This window comes from Rissa tridactyla, chromosome 5 (genome assembly GCF_028500815.1).
Source record: "Rissa tridactyla isolate bRisTri1 chromosome 5, bRisTri1.patW.cur.20221130, whole genome shotgun sequence".
Taxonomy (NCBI): Eukaryota; Metazoa; Chordata; class Aves; order Charadriiformes; family Laridae; genus Rissa; species Rissa tridactyla.
This window is the reverse complement of record NC_071470.1, coordinates 66,512,911-66,532,769: the sequence shown is the minus strand read 5'-3', so window position 1 is coordinate 66,532,769 and position 19,859 is coordinate 66,512,911. Positions and strand designations below refer to the sequence as shown.

At 40.7% G+C, this 19,859-nt stretch overlaps 1 protein-coding gene across 7 annotated transcripts in view; it reads right to left on the bottom strand.

Annotated features, from left to right (window-relative positions):
* JADE1 (jade family PHD finger 1) overlaps positions 1-19,859 on the bottom strand; it is a 56,019-nt gene that overhangs the window by 22,137 nt on the left and 14,023 nt on the right. For 6 of the 7 annotated variants that reach the window (XM_054202631.1, XM_054202629.1, XM_054202630.1 and 3 more), the window contains exons 2-3: positions 12,930-13,007; positions 342-424 (exon numbers count right to left, since the gene is read on the bottom strand). In XM_054202631.1, the coding sequence (XP_054058606.1) occupies positions 342-424; positions 12,930-13,007 (161 nt within the window). Of the gene's footprint in view, positions 1-341; positions 425-12,929; positions 13,008-19,859 lie in introns of those variants that run through there. The other variant, XM_054202636.1, reaches the window with a different exon arrangement.

Sequence of the window (19,859 nt, the reverse complement as noted above, 5' to 3'; positions counted from 1 at the left end):
GACCCAATACTAAATACGAAATAAATGCACCTAATGTAAATGTTCACCACTCACAAATCAAGCTAGAAATAAACCCTGATGCCTAAAATACTAGAAGACAGACTGTGCAGCTATGTTGAATGGGTGTCAGACTGTAACAAAATTCACAGATAGAAACTCGTGCTGGCTGTGGCTGTGCCAACACCTGAACTCCCTCATCTCCTGGCAAACAAAAAAAAAGGGGGGGGGAGGGCAAAAAGAAAAGACAATATAAATTAGAAGAAATGGATCTATTACCAGAACAGGTGTATGGCTCTGTATTTGACAGATGTAACAAAATGCAAATCAAATTCCAGAAATACCTCAGAAGGTTTTCGATCTTCATGTCTGGAACACGAAGGCCTCCGATGTCGAGATCTGGAATGCTGGGACCAGGTGGACAGACCTAGGATACAGAAACCATCATTTGCAGACACTGCTGCCATCAATCAACACAAGCCTTTGCTCCCTCTGCACACTCAAGGTGGCCAATTGTCTTCAGTGGGACTGTACGAGTAAGGCAAGCCAGAGTCAGGCTTCTCTGACAAACCTCCAAAAGACTCTTTCAAATTGAACCAGAAAGTAAAAGTTACTCAGTCGTTAAATTCTGTGATCCCACTTCTGGTTTGGTTTTGTTTATAATTTTCTACTGATAAACGCATGTATTGGCTGCGCTGCACTTACTGGCCTTCTACCCAGCACTTGAAAAAAGCTACCTCATAACATGCTTCCCCCTGAGCATCAATAAACCACTTTCTGCAGATTAATAACCGACCAGGAGGTCTATTGATAGCCTGAGATGTGCTCTTTGAAGCTAATATATTGACGTCCTAAATATCTCGATCGGTCACCCAATTTTTACCAGACCAAGCCTTTTCAAAATGAACCACACTGCCATGCACACAGAGTAGAGCCCACAAAACAAGCTCTTGGGCCTTCTCCTAAGCAATTCTCTCAGTGCAGTCGTGCACTTTTTGTCTGTATAATTATTCATTACATTCCAAAGAAATTATACCTTCTTGCCTTGAAACCTTTTGACAGAGTCTCTGTCAGCTTTCAGAAATATTTTAACAGGAGGAAAGGAAAAAGAGAAAGAATCTACACTCCACTGACAAGGTAGTGTGCTTTGACACCAGGGTATATTATACCTGTGCAAATCAACTAATTTTAATCCAGAAAGATTTACAGGTACGGCAGGTATTTTCCACTGACAACTGCACAGTAGTAATAAAAAAAAAAAAAAGGAAATAAATCCTTACGGGCTGGAGAGATGAAGTAATAAGGTCTGCATGACAGGGAAGCCAGGACCTACATGTTGAATTCTGAAGGATGAACACAGATTTTGCAACTCTGGGCATTAACTGAAGACAAACAAACCACAACCAATGCAAAGGCCTTCCCGTACTGCTCATTTCTTCACTGCCTGTGCACATAGATGCTAGGAGTAAAATAAGGCTACAGTCCATATGAGCAACGTGGCCTCAGATCAGCCAGCAGAAACCCCCTGGAGCTCAGAAAGCACTCCTCAAAACCAGATTGCATAGGATGGGGTAAGTTCTCTGTTAAAATCAAAAATCCTTTTCAAAGTGAAATGACTGTCCAAGACTTTCACTGGAAAGATATGACTGAGTATCAGTCAGGTCAGCAGACTGAGGTCAGCAGAAGAATTCGTTATGTCGTAGTTTTTCAGTTAGTAATACATTAAGTAGTCAGCCCCAACAAAAACCATGCTGGAACACAGCAGTGAGTAACAGGCGTTACGCAGAACATGCATAATGGCCAAAACTGAAGTTAAGGTATGCAGCAAACAGCTAAAAATCTTCTCTTCTGAGGTAAGAGTACAGAAAAGATTATTTTAGGTGAATGTTAGTGTTTTAATATAAAATGTGGTGATTTAAAAGGCTTTTAAAAAGTCATGGGCACTTTTCCTAAGCCCCTATCTATTTTACAATTATAATTTTCTACGAAAGGGAAAAAAAAGAAAAAGAAAAAAAAGGAAGAAAGTGACCGACCTCCATTTACTAATATGTGTGGAAAGCCAGGCTCCCAAGATCTCTTAACTACTGTTCCATTTAAATGTTCTCTTGAAAACTGACGAAAAAACACAAGCCACAGTCTAAACTCCTTCTGAGGATCCTATCAGCCCATACCCAAACTCAACCTAAAGAAGTCAGTGTGCAATAAGTGAAATCACTCAAAGCGTCAGATATACAGCTAAAATTCACAACAGAAAAACAGATTTTTTCCTGCAATATAACAGTATTAACATTTTAACATTCAGACAGATGTGATTTCTTTAATCAACAGCCTCACTAGAAGACGTAGACCACATAGATACCCACACAGATTAGCATTCAGTTCTGGTGGGTTCTGATATTTTCCATCGGCAAGACATTAATATCTGACCAACTCTCTGCCACTGAGATATTCAGCTGGTTACACCACTGCTCCAGCAAGTCACACACTTTGAAATTTCTAATTCATTTGTAGATCGGAGTGGTCTGGGCACTGCTGGACCTGGGGGAGGGAGCCTGCATACCAGACACGGAATTAAGAACAAGTTGGCAAAGTGGTTTGATTCTGAAGTTTCTGTGGGAGAAGAGCTGGTGAGTCTGGAGGCTTTAATGCAGCTGTTCCCAAGCAATGACTGCACCTGGCAAAATTAGAGCAGTAGCACTATGATGTACTTCTGGATCTTTACCCATGTGTTTTAATTCCGCTCTGATGACAACTTATCACAAACTGAAGACAAATAAGCAAACATACGGGCCTTTATATTTTTTTTTATGTTAATATGAAAAGCTGGATTTCCAGGTCTCTCATGCCACAGAGAAGATACAAAGGTGAGGAGTAAAATAATCCCTACCATATCTTCCATCTCCATTTCTTTACTGTGTCACCTGCAGATGCTACATATCAAAACAGTGTCTTAAATGTGTACTTCTATTTCAGATACAGTCCAGGTACACAACAGTTAGGCCCCTGGATTAATTAACTATTCCATGCAACATGAAACATCAACTCTAAGCCCCAGAACTACAGAACCTTCATTTTAAATTATTTTTTTAAAGCGCTATACGAAGCACACAACGTGAAATTTCCATGTATAAGGGACAACTGAAACACAGCCAGCCTTCCTCAGGATATAATGAGTATTTTTTCCATGCTAACTAACTTCCTACAACAAATAAGTGAATAAATAGTTCCTTACACAGTTCTGTAACAGCCATTTCCTTGCACATAAAATTGGTAAACGCACAGTGAGAACACACCATGTTTTTAGTAAGCTACTGAAGAGACTATTGTATTTTTCTGAGCACTGTAAACTGACTTTACATAATACTAGGAGAAAAAGGTGGAAGAATTTCTTGTGGGACTGAGATTTTACTACCCACTAAGATGTGTAACTATAGCTAACAGATGACCTTTGGCAAGGCCTTCACTTCAATAGGGACAACATTTACTCCCTGAATAAACAAAACCCAACGACAAGGCACGCATTCACAGATTCAAACAACCACCACCACTTAGACACAGAAGTGCAAGAAATTGAAGGAGCCAGTCAAATGATAGTAAAACAGCCAGCCCATGTCAGTATTAAATTTAACTGCTTCTGAAATCTCAGATACAGAGTTTCAACTCTGCTCCCATTAAAGTTAATGGCAAAATATCACTGCCTTCAGCAGTGCCAAGACCAGGTCACTGAATTACCCAAAGCTGCTTTCATTAATAAGCAATCCACCCACTGAGTATACCAATAAAAGTGCAGGAGGAAAATGAAGGATATTATTGGTCTTTTAAGCATCCTTTCCATATTTTCATACCTAATCCAGAAGAGGGACATCACTGAAAGAAAAAGTTCACACGCTATTACAGCAACTTCAGTGATTCATGACCTGATTTTTATGTCTAAATACATGAAGTAACAACCATTCCTGGATTATAGGGAAGAACAACCTACTGTGGTCAAAACATAGGATTTGGAACAGCTCTTCTGTATTATAAAAGTACACAAACCTAATTGAGTTATTTTAGAAATACTCTGGACACTTTTCACCAAAATTATCCTCTTGCATTAAGTATCCAAAATGACTATATTCATCAACAGTTTTCAGAATACTAGCCTTCGTCCCAAACTGGATTAGGATCACCAAGACTAGAAAAGCAATTAAAGATCAAGACAAAATTAAACCCAGTTTCGGTAAAACAACAAAAAAACACCAGGGAAGTCTGAATCACTGAGATCTGGAAGATATAAAACTTTTGTAAGATAACATTATATACCTCATGAGAGAAATGAGTTCTACAGCAGATGGAAAATTAACGAGATGTTAAGAGAGCCCATGCTACCAAAAGCCATGTGAGTAACAGTGGATATGAAAAATACACAACTCCAAAGCACAAAGCTAAACACACATACAAAACATGCATCACTATCATTGTTAGATATTAGAGACAAGACGTGTCTCATTAAGTGCCCATCCTGTTACAGGACTGTGCAAGTTAAGGATGCACAGAGTAGCCCAGTATCATCACTCCAGGAGACGCACCAAGACCATTCTGATTCTTTTACAGTTAGGATGCTTTCAGATGGCCTAGGTGTTCCGATGTTTTAAAAAGATTTTCATCACTGAGAAAAAAGGGAGGAGGATTACACTCCTACTACATGTCTCCATTTTCCCTTTGCATTTATCCACTTATAGACAAAAAAGCAAAAAGAAATCCCAAACCACTAACGAGGTGTAATTCACAGCAAGAGAGGCAAAGCTCTAACACACTATTGGTGCTGGAAAGGCAACTTCTTAAGACTCAAGTAGGAAAACTTTCTGCTCCCCATGGCTATTATATACACCTTACACTGTAAATACAGTGTTTTTGCAATACTGCTACAGGGTGTATATAACATATAGACCTCCTGATAATAAAAGAAAGCAATCAAGGAGTGTGAATCCTTTTTATGTATTTGTGAAAGACACACACTTCCCGGAAGGCAAAACATAATCAGTTTTAACTGTATCAATTTATTAAATGATGTGTCAAGAATATGTTTTGATTCCAAAAAAGCCCATCAAAACAGGAAACTCCTTGGGACCAACAAAGCAATTCAAGCCCTGGGGGAATTCTACCCCACAACTAATACACTCCCCGGCATGAGCAGAAAGGGTTTAGCTATTATGTATGGTGCACAAGGCTGTTGTAAAGCCACCTGAAAGGCACCCAGCTGTGTCCCCGGAGAATGACCTGCTGCTACAGCCTCTGAACACTTCAAAGCCTCAGATCACCGTGCGGCTGAAAGCACTTCTCCCACCGTAAATACACCATTACACCAGGCAGCACAACAGAGCAAAACATCCCCGATGTGGATGTATGTCTGGCTGTCACTTCTGCTTAATGCTGGCATTTCCAGCTGTCTCTACTGTTCCTCAACTTGTTCTGAGACCAACGAGGTGCTGCTGCCAACACTCTGTCAGAAAGATATGCAGCCTGAAGAGAAAACATAGATGCTCAGAGGCTCCCCATTTGCTGCCTGGCCCACAGCTCTCTACAGTAAGGCTTTATGTCACTTCGACATAACTCCACATGTCTAGACCCGAATTCCAGCAAAAATAAAACAGAAGCAGACTATTCTAAGGGCAGTTTTCCATTCTGTTAGGTACAGAAAGAGCCGTCTGTGCAGAAGTCTTCAGGCCTTATCACAGAAAAAGCAGCATGTATGCAAACGCAACCTATGGCATCGTTTCACGCAGCCAAATTCCCCTTCTCCTGTTTCTGTTGCTGGAGGATTTGCCCATCTATCTTCCTTATCTTTATATAATAGCACATTATTATACAATAATCTCATTCAAGATCAAAACAGAAAAAGCAATGGCCTTTTTTCTCTTGTCAACACCGATCCTACTCAAAATTTAAGTGTCATTGGACAAGTACCCAGTTGCAGCTGCTGAGCAATGCACGGATCTGGATCCACACGGTCTCTGCAGCGCTTTACCACAACTGCACGACTGCTCAGTATCTGATATGCAGAATGAACAGCCCCTGCAGCTCCCCACCACATCCCTTCAATCCTACGATCCCTTTTCTCAGTAGCACAACCTTGAGTTTTAGAATCTCAAAGAACACACACACAGGCACACGTCACGCTTCTAGTGGTGAGGAATTCCTAGACCCCATCCTGTTTTTTATCACAAGACCCAAGTGCCACTCTAGGTCCCTAGCCCAAGGCTTCCCACTGCAGCAATGTTCTACTGTAACAGCATACAAAGTTTTAGCACAAGTTTAATACAGGTTGTGGAAGCCAACGGGAGCAGCTCCCCAGCTAGCATTCATAGGTTGACAACATGATGTTGTAAGGCCTTAAAACTCCAGTGGAGTTAGGTGTACTCCACGTTAGCAGTCTTGTAAAGAAAAATGTGCCTCTCCAAAAACGACAGTGATGATTATGTGATGTCCCTTCTTCATATGCAATACCCCATCAGCCCAGGTAAGTCTTCCAAATCACTCTTCCAGAGTGCTCAAAAGCGTACCAATTTCACCAAAAGTCCCCCTGCCCCAGTGAGCCAACCCTTCAGGTAAGACACTAGCTCTGACCACTTGTCATTCCAAATGCCACAACCCTTCTTCAAAAGCGATCGCTAAACTTGCAGCTTCGCCCAAATCCCAGCACTGTAACTACATCACACTCTGGTGTTTTATCACCATCCCTCACCTACCAGCCAGTTCAACTGAAAACCGAAAAACGTTCTTAATTTCCTTTTCCTAAAACGCTGCGGAGCGCTAGGCACACCGCTAAGGAATTGCCACATTTCAGGCCAGCAGTGGCTGCAATTCTGCAGTAAATGACGTATAGACCACAGGTTACGTACTCGGCAACCTTTGCGAAGGCAACTCTGGGATCCATCTCAAACACAACGGGAACCCACTGGGATGAAAAGCCCTTTCTAAACCCCATCATTCGGTCAGAGCAATGGATATTAGCAAAATATATTTAACTTTAAAATAACATTTGTTTAGCAATGATAGAATAAGGGGCCATCTAAATTACAGAACTATATTCCATAATCCATAAGTATTAAATCTTTCATTTCTCAGAACAGATGTGAAGCCTTGTAAATCTTGGAAGTATTTTTCATCTGCAAGTGTCTTCAGTTCTTCTCTCAGACACTCTGCATGTAGGAGTATGATGAACTGATAACCCCTCCAAGAATAAATGAAGAGGCATCGTGGGAGAGCAAGTAAAGTGTGAAGAAAATCATGCTTTGAATTCCTTGCTCATGGAAAACAGTGACCAAACTTCTCTTCGACATCAAGGAGGGCCTGGATTTCACCCAAGCTCCCCACAATACAACTGTCTGAGCTTCAGCTCTTGTTTCAAACACAATCTGTCCACGTGTCCAAGCAATTTGTGCAAAAGGAATGCCCTGAAGCTATAAATGGAAACTACTCCACCGCACAACTTCATCTCACCAGGAAACAAAGCACATGGAATATTCAGCACAAAACACCTTTACAGATTTACAGACCAATGAGGCTAAGAAGTCAGGTCAAACACTGAGGAGGAAAGATAAAATGCCTTCAGTATCTAACATTTAACTAGACTAAGACCATAGAATCTTCATGGTTGGAAAGGACCTTTGAGATCATCGAGTCCAACCAAACAACCTACAACCTCTGCCACTAGAGCATGCCCTGAAGTGCCCCATCTAGACGTTTCTTAAACACCTCTAGGGATGGTGACTCAACCACCTTCCCTGGGCAAGCTGTTCCAGTGCCTGACCACTCTTTCAGTAAAGGAATTCCTCCTAATATCTAATCTAAACCTCCCCTGCCACAACTTCAGACCATTTCCTCTGGTCCTGTCATTATTCACCTGGGAGAAGAGGCCAACACCCACCTCTCTGCAACCTCCTTTCAGGCAGTTGTAGAGGGCAATGAGGTCTCCCCTCAGCCTCCTCTTCTCCAAGCTAAACATGCCCAGCTCCCTCAGCCTCTCCTCGTATGACCTGAGCTCCAGACCCCTCACCAGCCTGGTAGCTCTCCTCTGGACACGCTCCAGCACCTCAATGTCCCTCTCGTACAGCGGGGCCCAGAACTGAACACAGTACTCGAGGTGAGGCCTCACCAGTGCCGAGTACAGAGGCGCGATCACTTCCCTGCTCCTGCTGGCCACGCTATTCCTGATACAAGCCAGAATGCTGTTGGCCGCCTTGGCCACCTGGGCACACTGCTGGCTCATGTTAAGCTGGCCGTCCACCAGCACCCCCAGGTCCTTTTCTGCTGGGCAGCTTTCCAGCCACTCTTCTCCAAGCCTGTAGCGTTGCTTGGGGTTGTTGTGACCGAAATGCAGGACCCGGCACTTGGCCTTCTTAAACCTCATCCCATTGGCCTTGGCCCATCGATCCAGCCTGTCCAGGTCCCTCTGTAGAGCCTTCCTACCCTCAAGCAGATCAACACTCCCACCTAGTTTGGCGTCATCCGCAAACTTACTGAGGGTGCACTCAATCCCCTCATCCAGATCAGTGATAAAGATATTAAACAAAACTGGCCCCAAAACTGAGCCCTGAGGGACACCACTGGTGACCGCCCACCAAGAGGGTTTCACCCAATTAATCACAACTCTCTGGGCACGGCCATCCAGCCAGTTTTTAACCCAGCAAAGAGTACACTTGTCTGTGCCATGATTCACCAGCTTCTCCAGGAGAATGCTGTGGGGGATGGTGTCAAAGGCCTTACCAAAGTCCAGAAAGACAACGTCCACAGCCTTCCCCACATCCAGAAGGCGGGTCACATGGTCATAGAAAGAGATCAGGTTGGTTAAGCATGAAAGACAGAACGGCTTCAGTATCTTAACACTTAATTAGAGTGAGACCTGGAATCATAAAGAGGAGGAGCTTTATGCAATGGAGGAGCAAGCTGAAATACAACGTAACAAAAATTGGTTAAAAAATACCAAAGCCCTAGCCAGCCATGCAGATAACAAGGACGTAATTGAGTATGAGGTAAACATCACTAATTTACTTAATACAGGTTTTGAAGAAGATGGCATGTACATCACAAGGCTTTTAGGACGGGCCTGGCTAATATTAGTGTCTATTATAGCTGCTGTAACACATTATCTGGAAAGCAACAGAGAGTAACAAGCTGCCAGATGACAAAAAAAAGGATTATTTTGAGGTGCCAATAATCTTAAACCCTTCCCCAAGCCTCTCCCAAGACCATTCCTCTCTATTTAGACAAAAGTTCAAAATCCAGAACTATGCCTGCAGCCATTTTTCATTCAATTATATTTCATGGATAAAACGTTCAAAAGTGACCTATAACTTCAGAAAACGAAATCTCTGAGAACACACTCAGATATTCAGGGACGAATTGCAGAACCGCTGTGCACAACTTTCCCTGGCACCTCTTGCTCAGTGCTTCAAATATGCTATTTTGGCCTCTGTCTAAATGAGGATTTAGAACTCTGATTTTAAGGGGACACACCTCAAGGATTTTCAGTAGTTAGGTTGAAGGACATAAACACTTTTGAGGGCTTGAAGTCTGCACTTAGCTTTTGAGAAAGAATCAAGTCAGAGGGCAAAAAAGAAGTGATGAGAAAAGCAAAGGTTCTGTCTTTAAGCTGTAAGGCTTTAAAATACTGCAAATAATACATAGCCACCCACACTAAAATATATTACTTAAGTCAGTAAATACATGTACTTACTCTAGGACTGCAGCCATGTTGTTAAGCGTTCTTCTCTTCTGTATTTCACCCCTAAATGAAAACGATTCTCCCTTCTTTCATCTCACAAAAGCAGAGAACCTTCTTCTTTCTCTGAAGGACTACAGATGCTTCTACCTTCAGTATAATACATTTTTAGTGCTTGGCGTATGAGTTTTGTTTTTCTATCACCTTGTGACTACCAAGGAAACTGATTCAGTTCAGTGATCTAACGGAAAACAATCTTTGTATGTTCATTTATTTTTTCAGATAAGTTCCATTATTAGTAGCACCATTATTACTACCTTACAAATATTCAGGTTCCTGAGTTCAATAAAATAAACTGTGTATTTCTTCATGCCAAAATATGTTCCAGGTGGCACTAGTTTATACGCTGGAGTCTACCCCAGACAAGCATCATCATTCAAATTACTCCAACAACACTTATCCAGTGACACTCCTGATGAATCTGAGACGCTTGATCACACACGCTACTAAGGCACAGTATGAAAACTCAACTTCAGAACAGGAGAAACCCAACAGCTGGAGGCCAAATCCCCACCTTGGGGGATGAGGGAGAGCAGTACTGAGCTCCAAGCTGAAGGACTATCGACTTCAGCATGATGGGAATGCAAGAAGCACACTGGAGGGTCAAGAGGTGCCACTGACTGAAGGGAAGCAGATGTTTGGCAATAGGATTCCAACTAAGTGTTGATTAAAATTTCAACTTTTCAATTACAAGACGCCTGTTTGAAGTGCTTAGAATGGTCTATTTAATTGTTTTCTGCCTCTGGAAACTCTGAGAAGGGAAAATAACTAGTGAAAAACTTAAAGCCTTCAACACAAGAGCCCAGAAATTCACAGAAATCTTTACCTTTTACTTTTTTAGGCAACAAAATTGGATTACCCTTCTAACACTAGTAGCAGCACAATGAATCAGAGACACTATTGACAAAGTAATAATACAGAAATTAACACAGTGAGAGTAATCAGTAGTTCTACTGAAGACAAGAAGAGATTAAATGAAGGTGAAACCTGTAAGGGGAGACCCTTGACATTCAAACATAGTTGCAAGGAACTGCTGGTATCTCCTGTAACAGAAAAAGTGGAGAGAAAGGGCCCGAGCGTCAGACATAGTTCTCAGGGAAGCGTGAACGACAAAAAGCCTTAGAGATGCTGACCCTACATCAAATGTTATCTCAGCTTCTGATTATTAACCCTTCATCTGTTTGAACATGCGTGTATAAGAGGATGAATACACACAAACCTGTATCTGAATTTGCCCAGTAACTTCACAGGGGGAAAAAAACCTAATCAAGTTAAGAAAAAAAAAACGTGTAAAGAACAGGAAAGTGGTGTGTATTTCAAACAATACTTGAAAACACTTTTAAAATTTCACTGCCTTTTGCCATGTAATCTATTTAACAAGTCGTTATTCATATTAATTAGGCTTTAAAATCGAGAGATCATAAAAGGGCAAGGGCTTGTTTTTCTTTTCCTAACTCATTTTCTTAGATCTTGATCTATGGAACAGATGAAAATACAGTTATTTGGAATACGTAATTCAGTAAGTCAACAGCTCTATTCCAGATAGTTATATATCAAATGACATTACAAACAAGCATTATAATCAGCAACAGATCAGTCAACTGTATCTATTTCAGAACTTCAATTCCAAGATTATCTGCTTCATATTTTATTAGGTAAAGCCTGTAACACAAGGCACATAAAGGGATCAAAGAGTAAAAAAAAAAAAAAACAGATAAGAGAGTGAAAACAAGCACTATTATCAAAATGAAATGCTATTATATAAAGCTGCTAGCGAATGAAAAGATGGCAAAGCAAAATTCTAATGAAAGACACCACATTTGCTGCTACTTGTCTATTTTACAAGTAAAAACACATCTTTGTTTTGGGGAAGTACACGTCACCTTTGAGGAAATGCACCAGCTTCAATTTTAATAACTCCACATAAACTTCTAATCAAGAAAAAACAGGTCCAATTCTGGAGTTTTTTTGTTCCAAAATCCCCCAACTGCAGGTAGTTCTCCAAAACCAAGCCAAATCCCACACCTCTTTAACAGATTTTACTCAGTCCTTATTTGGACACACTCCTAATCACCTTGCTAGTTCTCACCTCCTCCAATCCTTTTACTACTCCTTCATTTTAGCAATAGTTTGCTGAAGGTTGTTTTAAGGCGCAGATTTGGCCGTACCTGAGCAGACTCCCGTGAAGCACGAACACACCTAAGAAACGCATGCAGGTGAAGCAGTCGCCTGTGCAGGGCCCACAGCGCAGCACAGGGCTATGTTCTCGGAGTAAAGCTTTCAGAAGCACCTAGGAAACCTCCCTGATCATTTTCTGTTACATTTCAGACTGAAGTCTCAGAAAAGACTTCCAATTTGAAGATGTGCACCCAGACAGATCAAATTAAAAGCAGGAAAATCTGACAACTAGCTAAGCTGCACTATTGTCAAGTACACTCAACTTGCTTGCTTGGGCAAACAGAACACCTTGGCATGTTTCCCAAACTGCCATTTTACCCCCACCACACCCCCCTTTTTTTTTTCCTGCTTAAATGGAAGATTATCAATCCCCAGAATCCAAACACAAGAGATATATATACACCATACAGAGCTCAGTGTCAGTTATATTAGTACAGAAACAGTTACAACAAAATAAATACATTCTGTATCCAAATTACTGATTTACTGAATTCAAATTCTTGAAAGTTATCCCTCAAATAAGATCATCTTCAAACGAAGTAAGGAACAACTTTTATGCTCCGTTAATCTTCTCTACTTAAGTTTGAAGCAATATACCTTCCCACTGCATAACAGAGTACTAGAACAGTAAAATAAATTTAAAATCCTAATGAAAACTTTGGTTAAATACTGAGCTGTGGACAATGCTAGCAGATGTCTCCATCCAAGTTCTGTCCTTGTAATGGTAAGTTATGCTGCTTGCAAAGATTTTAAAGATGACGACCAACTTTTTCTCTTATCTTATTAACTAACACTGTATAGCCAAGACAGTGCAGGGATCCTGAATCTACCTGTGCTCAGAATGACTGAGTTCAAAATCAGATCCTTGTAATACACATTTCTACCAGTCCATCCAATATGCAAAATGCCTCTTGTCACATAAAACACTGCATTAAAATGTATTTTCAAACTCATAACCTACTGCACTCTCCAACAAAGGAGCACTTACTGCCATTGTCATCAGAATCCTCACTGCTGCTAGGAAGCCGACGTCGTTTCATGATCTCCACGGGAAACAGCAGGCAGCCTGCAAAGCAATGAGACAGCACTTACTTAACCCAAGATAATAATACACAGTCATCAAGTTGTGTTTCTGATGGCATTCGAGGATTTACAGCACACAAAGGAAAACAAACAACTTTAAACAGCATCTGAAATATGAACAGTGAATATCTCAAGGACGCTTAATTAGGCAGTCATCATAGGAGCAGGTGAACAAAACTGGAGAGCATCAGTGACAACCCCACAGATGCTTTCACCCCAAAACAAAAACATAGTTTGTTCTGAGAGGTCTTAAAACCCACTGAATATCTACAGTCAATGTGCTTAACTTCCCCTGCCCATTCTGACACTAGATTTGCAATACAATAACATTTTTCCTGCTTGTGTAAATATTTGCTTTGGCTAAGATGTTTCTGGAACCATTTTATTCCTGTTTAAAGTGCCAGATTTACAAAATAATACCCTGCAAGACACCACCCTCGAAGGTGAGAGTTACATCCTCCTGCAGGCACATTTCTCGCGCCATGCCTAACACTAACTGTTCTTCAGGAATCAGACCACTAATTGATTACACAGAAGCTCCTCCAAACAGCCACACTTCTAGCAATATTGAGTTCAACTGCACACGAACCAGTGATGTAAAGGCAAAAGGTTCTGTATCTTTTTAACTGCTATTCACAGGGCATTGGGATTTTTGCATGTATTCTCTGTGGAATGAAACCAAATTCAGAAAAATTAAGGAAGCTGTAAATAGCTAGTCAGCACTTACATGTAAAAAGCTATGAAAAAGTGTAAGTTGAAGAGCAGAAAAAACATGACAAGACAAGTGCAGAAAGGCATATCCACCGTAAGTTAAACTGACAAGGCCTCTAGATGCACATCAAATCCCCTGAGTCTTTGCTTACCACGTATCAATCGTGATATCAACAAGGTCTGGGTGTTCTGCTGGCAGCAAAGCCCTCTTACATACCTCTAGGGTGTGGATTTCGAAATCAGACGCCAAAATACTTTTTTGCTTCTAGGTCAGTGCAGAAAATCCAGTCTCCTCATTTTCATGTGAGTTAGGATTTCCTCGATACCCTTCAGCAAAACTCTTTTCATTGACCCTTCAGTATACAGTTAACAACTTCAACTTTGTTCACTGAGAACACCTCATTGTAGTAAACTCAATAATGCTTTCAACTTTTATAAGACTAATTCCCCAAATAAGGAAACCCAAAGAGTCTAACCAAAGCCTGGCACTATTTCCAAAAAAAGCACAAAAGTATCTTCCCTTCCAAAAGTGATTCATGTAAACAGAAATGAGCATTTTGGGGGAGAATTCATTTTATCATCACTAGCAAATCACAACCAACTCAACCTGAGACTATTTTACGCTTACAGGGAACTTAACATAAAGAGCCTGAGCATTGCAAGATTGCCTCCTTTTTCATATTATACATGCAAACAGAGGTGGAGGGAAGCCTCCTTCCTATGGAGTGACTACACACTGGGATTTAATACGGCTGTCTTAGAAACATGTAACAGTTCAGAAATGCAAACTTTGCTCACTAAAGAGAAACTGGATGGTTCACTTCACCAAGACCTTTTGTCACCACTTCATAGCACAGAAGTTCACATACAATGTCTGATGCCAGAGAATCAAGAATCATAAGTAACAACCTCTTACAGTGCTAGAAGAATTCTCTTTGAAGCAGAGCACAACTTTGTGTGTACGGTGGACGGAAATGCTGCCAACGAATAAATACACAGACCAGCCTGGATCATCAAAATCATCTGAATACAGAGCTGGTAGAAATGTGGTAGATTCAGAGCCAAGTTCTGATATAGTCACTTATAAAGACAGAGAGCCAACATTCAGATCCAAAATGGGCTAAGAAAACTGAAAAAACAATTAGCTGCTACAAGGCCAAAACCAGAGGGATACATATCTCCTCTGTAAGGTATTTTTTCTAGTAGTTTACACACTCTTCCTGCAATCGAAAGAAATATTAACAATATCAACGTAAAAGAACATACCTAATTAGAATGGAAATACCTCCCATAAACAAAGTAAAGAGAATATGGAAGGAAATAAAGACAAATTAAGTTATCTCAGAAACCTAACTTGTATATTCCTGGTCAAAATCCTCAATTCTTGGTTCATTCCCACATGGTCTGAAAAGGACTATGCATTGCAAAGCAAAAAAAACATTACACATATATATATACTGAGACCTGCTCATGAGCTTGCGAAAAACAAGAAAATTCAAAATTCTGATCCTCCACATCTTTTTGGATAAGTGTATTTTGAGCTCATCATAAGGAAAGGCCAGGAAGCTTCTCCTTCCTAGCACGTCTTTAAAAAACAAACTAAACATCTTTTTTTGTTGTTGTAGTTTGAAGGAGAGAGCAATATTCACACCTCCCAATTCAAGCACTCTCCACAGTTCTTCAGAAAATAAGAGAAGCTGGAACAGCAGCCACTTTCCTGGAGTACAGAGCATTAGGTAAGGCAACTGATTTCCTTGTCTACTCTAGTTGGGCTTCTGAAATTGGCCACATTGAAAAGCCTGTGTTCTCAAAAGTAACTTTACAATAAATATGCCATTTGATGAAGCTTCTGTGAGATTTCTTTATAGATGCATGTGGGAAAAAAAAAAAAAAAGAAACAAAAAAGACTTAAAATCCAGCAATGTCATTTTCCCATCTTTGAACCTAACCTGAGCTTACAGGGAGCTAAATCACATATGGAAAAGCAGCATTTGGCTTCAAGAGCAAGTCTCAAACCTCCTAAGATTAACCTCCTAGAATTTTTGTCATTAGAAGTAATAAAACAGCTTTTTTCAACTTCTAAAATTATTTTAAACTGTTCTCACCAGATGTCCCACATCCACATATCCACAGTTCAGTCTAGAGATAACACTAGAACAACCACTAAGAATTACAACCCCACAGATTGAAATGCTGCTGCTCTTAAGGGAATCACTGTGCCTCTGCCTCAAAGACTATCGGTTCTATCAGGTGATGATGACCTCAAAGTCACACAAGAACCGCATTAAAAACAAACACAGATTATGGATGGTGACGGTTAGGTGCAGATTGAAGGTGCAGGCTTTCCCTGTTCAACCACAGACATACACATTTTCCCAGCATGTTTAGGGAATACTGTGAATTCAAGGAACCCTTTTTTTTAATCTTCAAGAAAAAAAAAAACAAACCAAAACAAAACCAACCAAATTATAGTAACTCGTTCTTCATGGGACACCCTTAACTAAAAATACAGAGGTATTTTTATACTGAAAAAGGCAGAATAGAAAAACTATGAAACTTTTCAGTAAAATTACTTATCTCATTCTCTTGCCTTTCCTAATCTGAGATTTGAGTGCTAGCAATATTACTTGTCTTTGAAGTTCTCACTCTTCGCAGTCACGAAAATGCTGGTGTTTTTCACTTAACTTTATTCTGACATACACTTAATATACTCAGGTGCATATACAATGTATCTGATCCAACTCTGATCTCATTAAAACATACTCTGAAACTGAAGTAGGTCTGCCAGTTTCAATGGGTCAGAAGTAAAGGCAGGTTCATTATGACTGACTGTACCCTGGCTAGTTTTATGGTACAAATTGGCTACGATCACTACGCCTGTAAGCAAAGAGAATTCACATGTAAGCACAAAAAGGATGAAAAATTTAAGCCAAACATTAAGATTCATACCAATATTAAGTAAAAACGATGCACTCAGCCTGCAACACTTGCAGGACAGGAAGAAACCACCCAGGTTACTGAGCTCAATTCCCCACAACTGCCTGCAACCCCTAATTGCTGTTTAGTCCTGAAGTTTCCACAAAACATTCACTGCGCCCACACATGCCACAGAAAAACTTCCCAACCCCCTCCGCAAAATGAAGCTTCCCTGAAGCAAGGCCAACCAAACAGTGCCCTTGAACCCCGAATGTTGTCACAAACATTTCTACAGCTGTTTGTCCCAAACTCTTACACTGGCCCCAAAAGCCCACATACTGCTCGCCTGCAGAGTAAACCCAACACTTGAAAAGGTACGACAGAGTCCAGCAGCCCTAATGTAACCAAGGCTGCTGCATCACCAAGCCAAACATTCTCTGGCTTTTCAGTGACGTGTAAATTCCTAATAACCCACCAACTCCTGTGTATCGTTTCAGTTTCATTTCCTTGAAAAGTGTTTGTTTCTTCTTATTAAAACCATGCTTTCAGAAATCAGACAGACCAACACACAGCATGCTCGTAGTTATTTCTCCTCAAGACTTTATTATACCCATTTATTGGGGGGCTCAGGCAAACGCCAGCCTTCAACCAAACACAGCTTCATAGAAACAGCCACAACTCCGCTGGCAATGTTACCCCATTTCCAAGGGTGGACAAAACATCTAAGAGCACTTCGCGCAATCACACCACCGCAATAAATGGCATAGATGGGGCAGAGGCCCTGACTCTGTAGCCACCAAGCACCCTCAGATGAGCCAGCCACAGCAGGTCAGTACTGGCAAGGTTGGCAGAGCTTGCAACGCGCTCTGCTGCACTGCTCCAGAGGATGAAGGCGTTTGCGCTTTTCCTGAGACACCTCACCAGTGGCTTTTCCATCCTCTTCCATCATGCTAGGTCTGAAAGCTAAGCCCTGGGTTTTATTCATTGATTAAGTACAAACTTCAAACGTAAAAATGTGACTCTGGATTTACCTGGTACAATTGCTCAGATCGTTTTTAAAGGCGAGATTACAACGCCTGAAACGTTTCTTCTGGCTACTGGATTTCGGAGAGAGTGCTAAGCCTTTTTCAAAACACTTGTAAAATCCTATGCAAATGAAATGACCAGATGATAATCCTATCTAATCAATGTCAGTCCACAAAACAACATCTGGATTTACATATCCTTCTGGAGGTGAGCAAAAAACATCTAACTCTACACAAATAACTAGAGACAGTTAGAAATATGTACATTTCTGCCTACTTCCCAGTATTTGCTGGCAGATGCAGTGCAATGGGTTAAAATTAGCAAATTCACTATTTTTACCAGTATGCATTATCATGCTCCTCCGTTCTTAGCTCGGCAAGAGATTAATTTAAAAGAACCAACAAAATCCAAAAACCACACTGGACAGCAATGCCAAGATCTGTCCTTTTACTTTTTTTCTCCCACACTGAAGTCCCAGGAGTTGCACAGATAAGAGTCAAAAAAATCCAAATCCTTTTTCCTAGCTTCCTCAGAGTAGAAATCCAGACATCACCCCATAAAACTGGCAGGGCAGCGTGCACACATGTACACCCACGTGCAACGCACCACAGAACTTTTTATGCTACTACAGCACAGTTAAGAACACCGTACACTTTTTCACTCAGTTTGACCCCAAGTAGAGCGATGATCAAAGAGAAAGATGTAAAGTGTGTCAGTCTTTGTTATGCAAATAGCTAAACAGAACAAGATTTTTAAAATAATTATACATGAGAAAATCTACATCCTCAGGTCAAAGGTTTTACATAGCACAATTCTTACTAAAGTATTTTTAAGGGCTGTATACACCTCTGGGTAAAAAGAGTGTATAATTCAAACTCTGACAGACAATTAACTGTAACCATGTTAACGGGTGTCACTGTAATAAACTGCAGTGAACAGCTGCAGAGACAGAATGGGAAGAAAGCAGAATTACGACAGATGCACACCCTGAAGACAAACTGAAAAACTGGCTTTTCCTGAAAGTAACCCACTAACTGCGATGAAACTAAGACCCCATTATCTTTAGTACACAAGAAATCACTTCAAAACACTTAACTGTACAAATGGAAGTAAAGCGTGACATAATCTTAACAAAATGAAGACTAGATGAAGACATTTGGCTTCTACTACTGCATACTTTTTAAACAGCTTCTGACACCACCCCAGTCTTCACCAACCAACACCTGACATAGCAAGAAAAAACAACTCTTTTTTTACTTCTATGCCCAGTCCAAAAAAATAATAAAAAAATGGAACTACATCAGAAATAAGTTACACTATTAAAATCCACCTAAAACTTTCTAATTTCTCTTCATCGGCTATGAAAGCTTCAATAGCAACATTTTATAGTCACGAAGATACAAGAAGAGTTCTTAAATTAAATACTATAGTATTATCTAGCCCAGTGCACAGTACAAAAAAAGCCACAGACCTTAAATTTGGAGAAAAAATCCTCCAAGTCTCATGAAACAAAAAAGTATGTTCCAAGCGCCAAGAGCGTTCTCCACAAGGAATATTTCTACTGACTTCAGCACGCCTATTCAAGATTTCACAAGGAAAGGCAGAAGCACAATTTGGACCTACCAGCCCTACACTTCTCAGCAATCCACATGCTCATTTATGCACCTGTGCAAGTCCGCTCATAACATTACCTTACAATCTAGGCAGTGGCAGCAAATTATTTCCAAGCTGTGCTGGTGAAACTGCCCAAAATCCTGAGCAATAACAAACTGGGCTCCATGAATTAATTTGACCCACCCTGCACCCACTGCAGTTCATCTCTTCCATCTAGAAGAAGCTGTCAGCTTGGTCAGCTCCAGCTGAAAACAGGAGCGGGAAGCAGCGGTACTAACCACATGGAGAAAACATTTGAGGAAAGACTGGAAGGTTTGGGTTTTTTTTCACTATATTCGGTGAATTGGGAATGAAACCAGAGAAGCTGGAAGGGAAATCTGCAGCTGTGAGGGAAAAGGGGAGTTTATTATTATTATTTTAAACATATGTATTAAACATAGCTCAAAAGCGGGGAGCGAGTGGTATCTGAAGCCAGAGGGAAAATCCTGCCACTAAAACGTACAACCCTTGCTGTTTCAACAATATCCCACAGAGTGTGAGAAAACTCTAGAAATAGAATCATAACAAG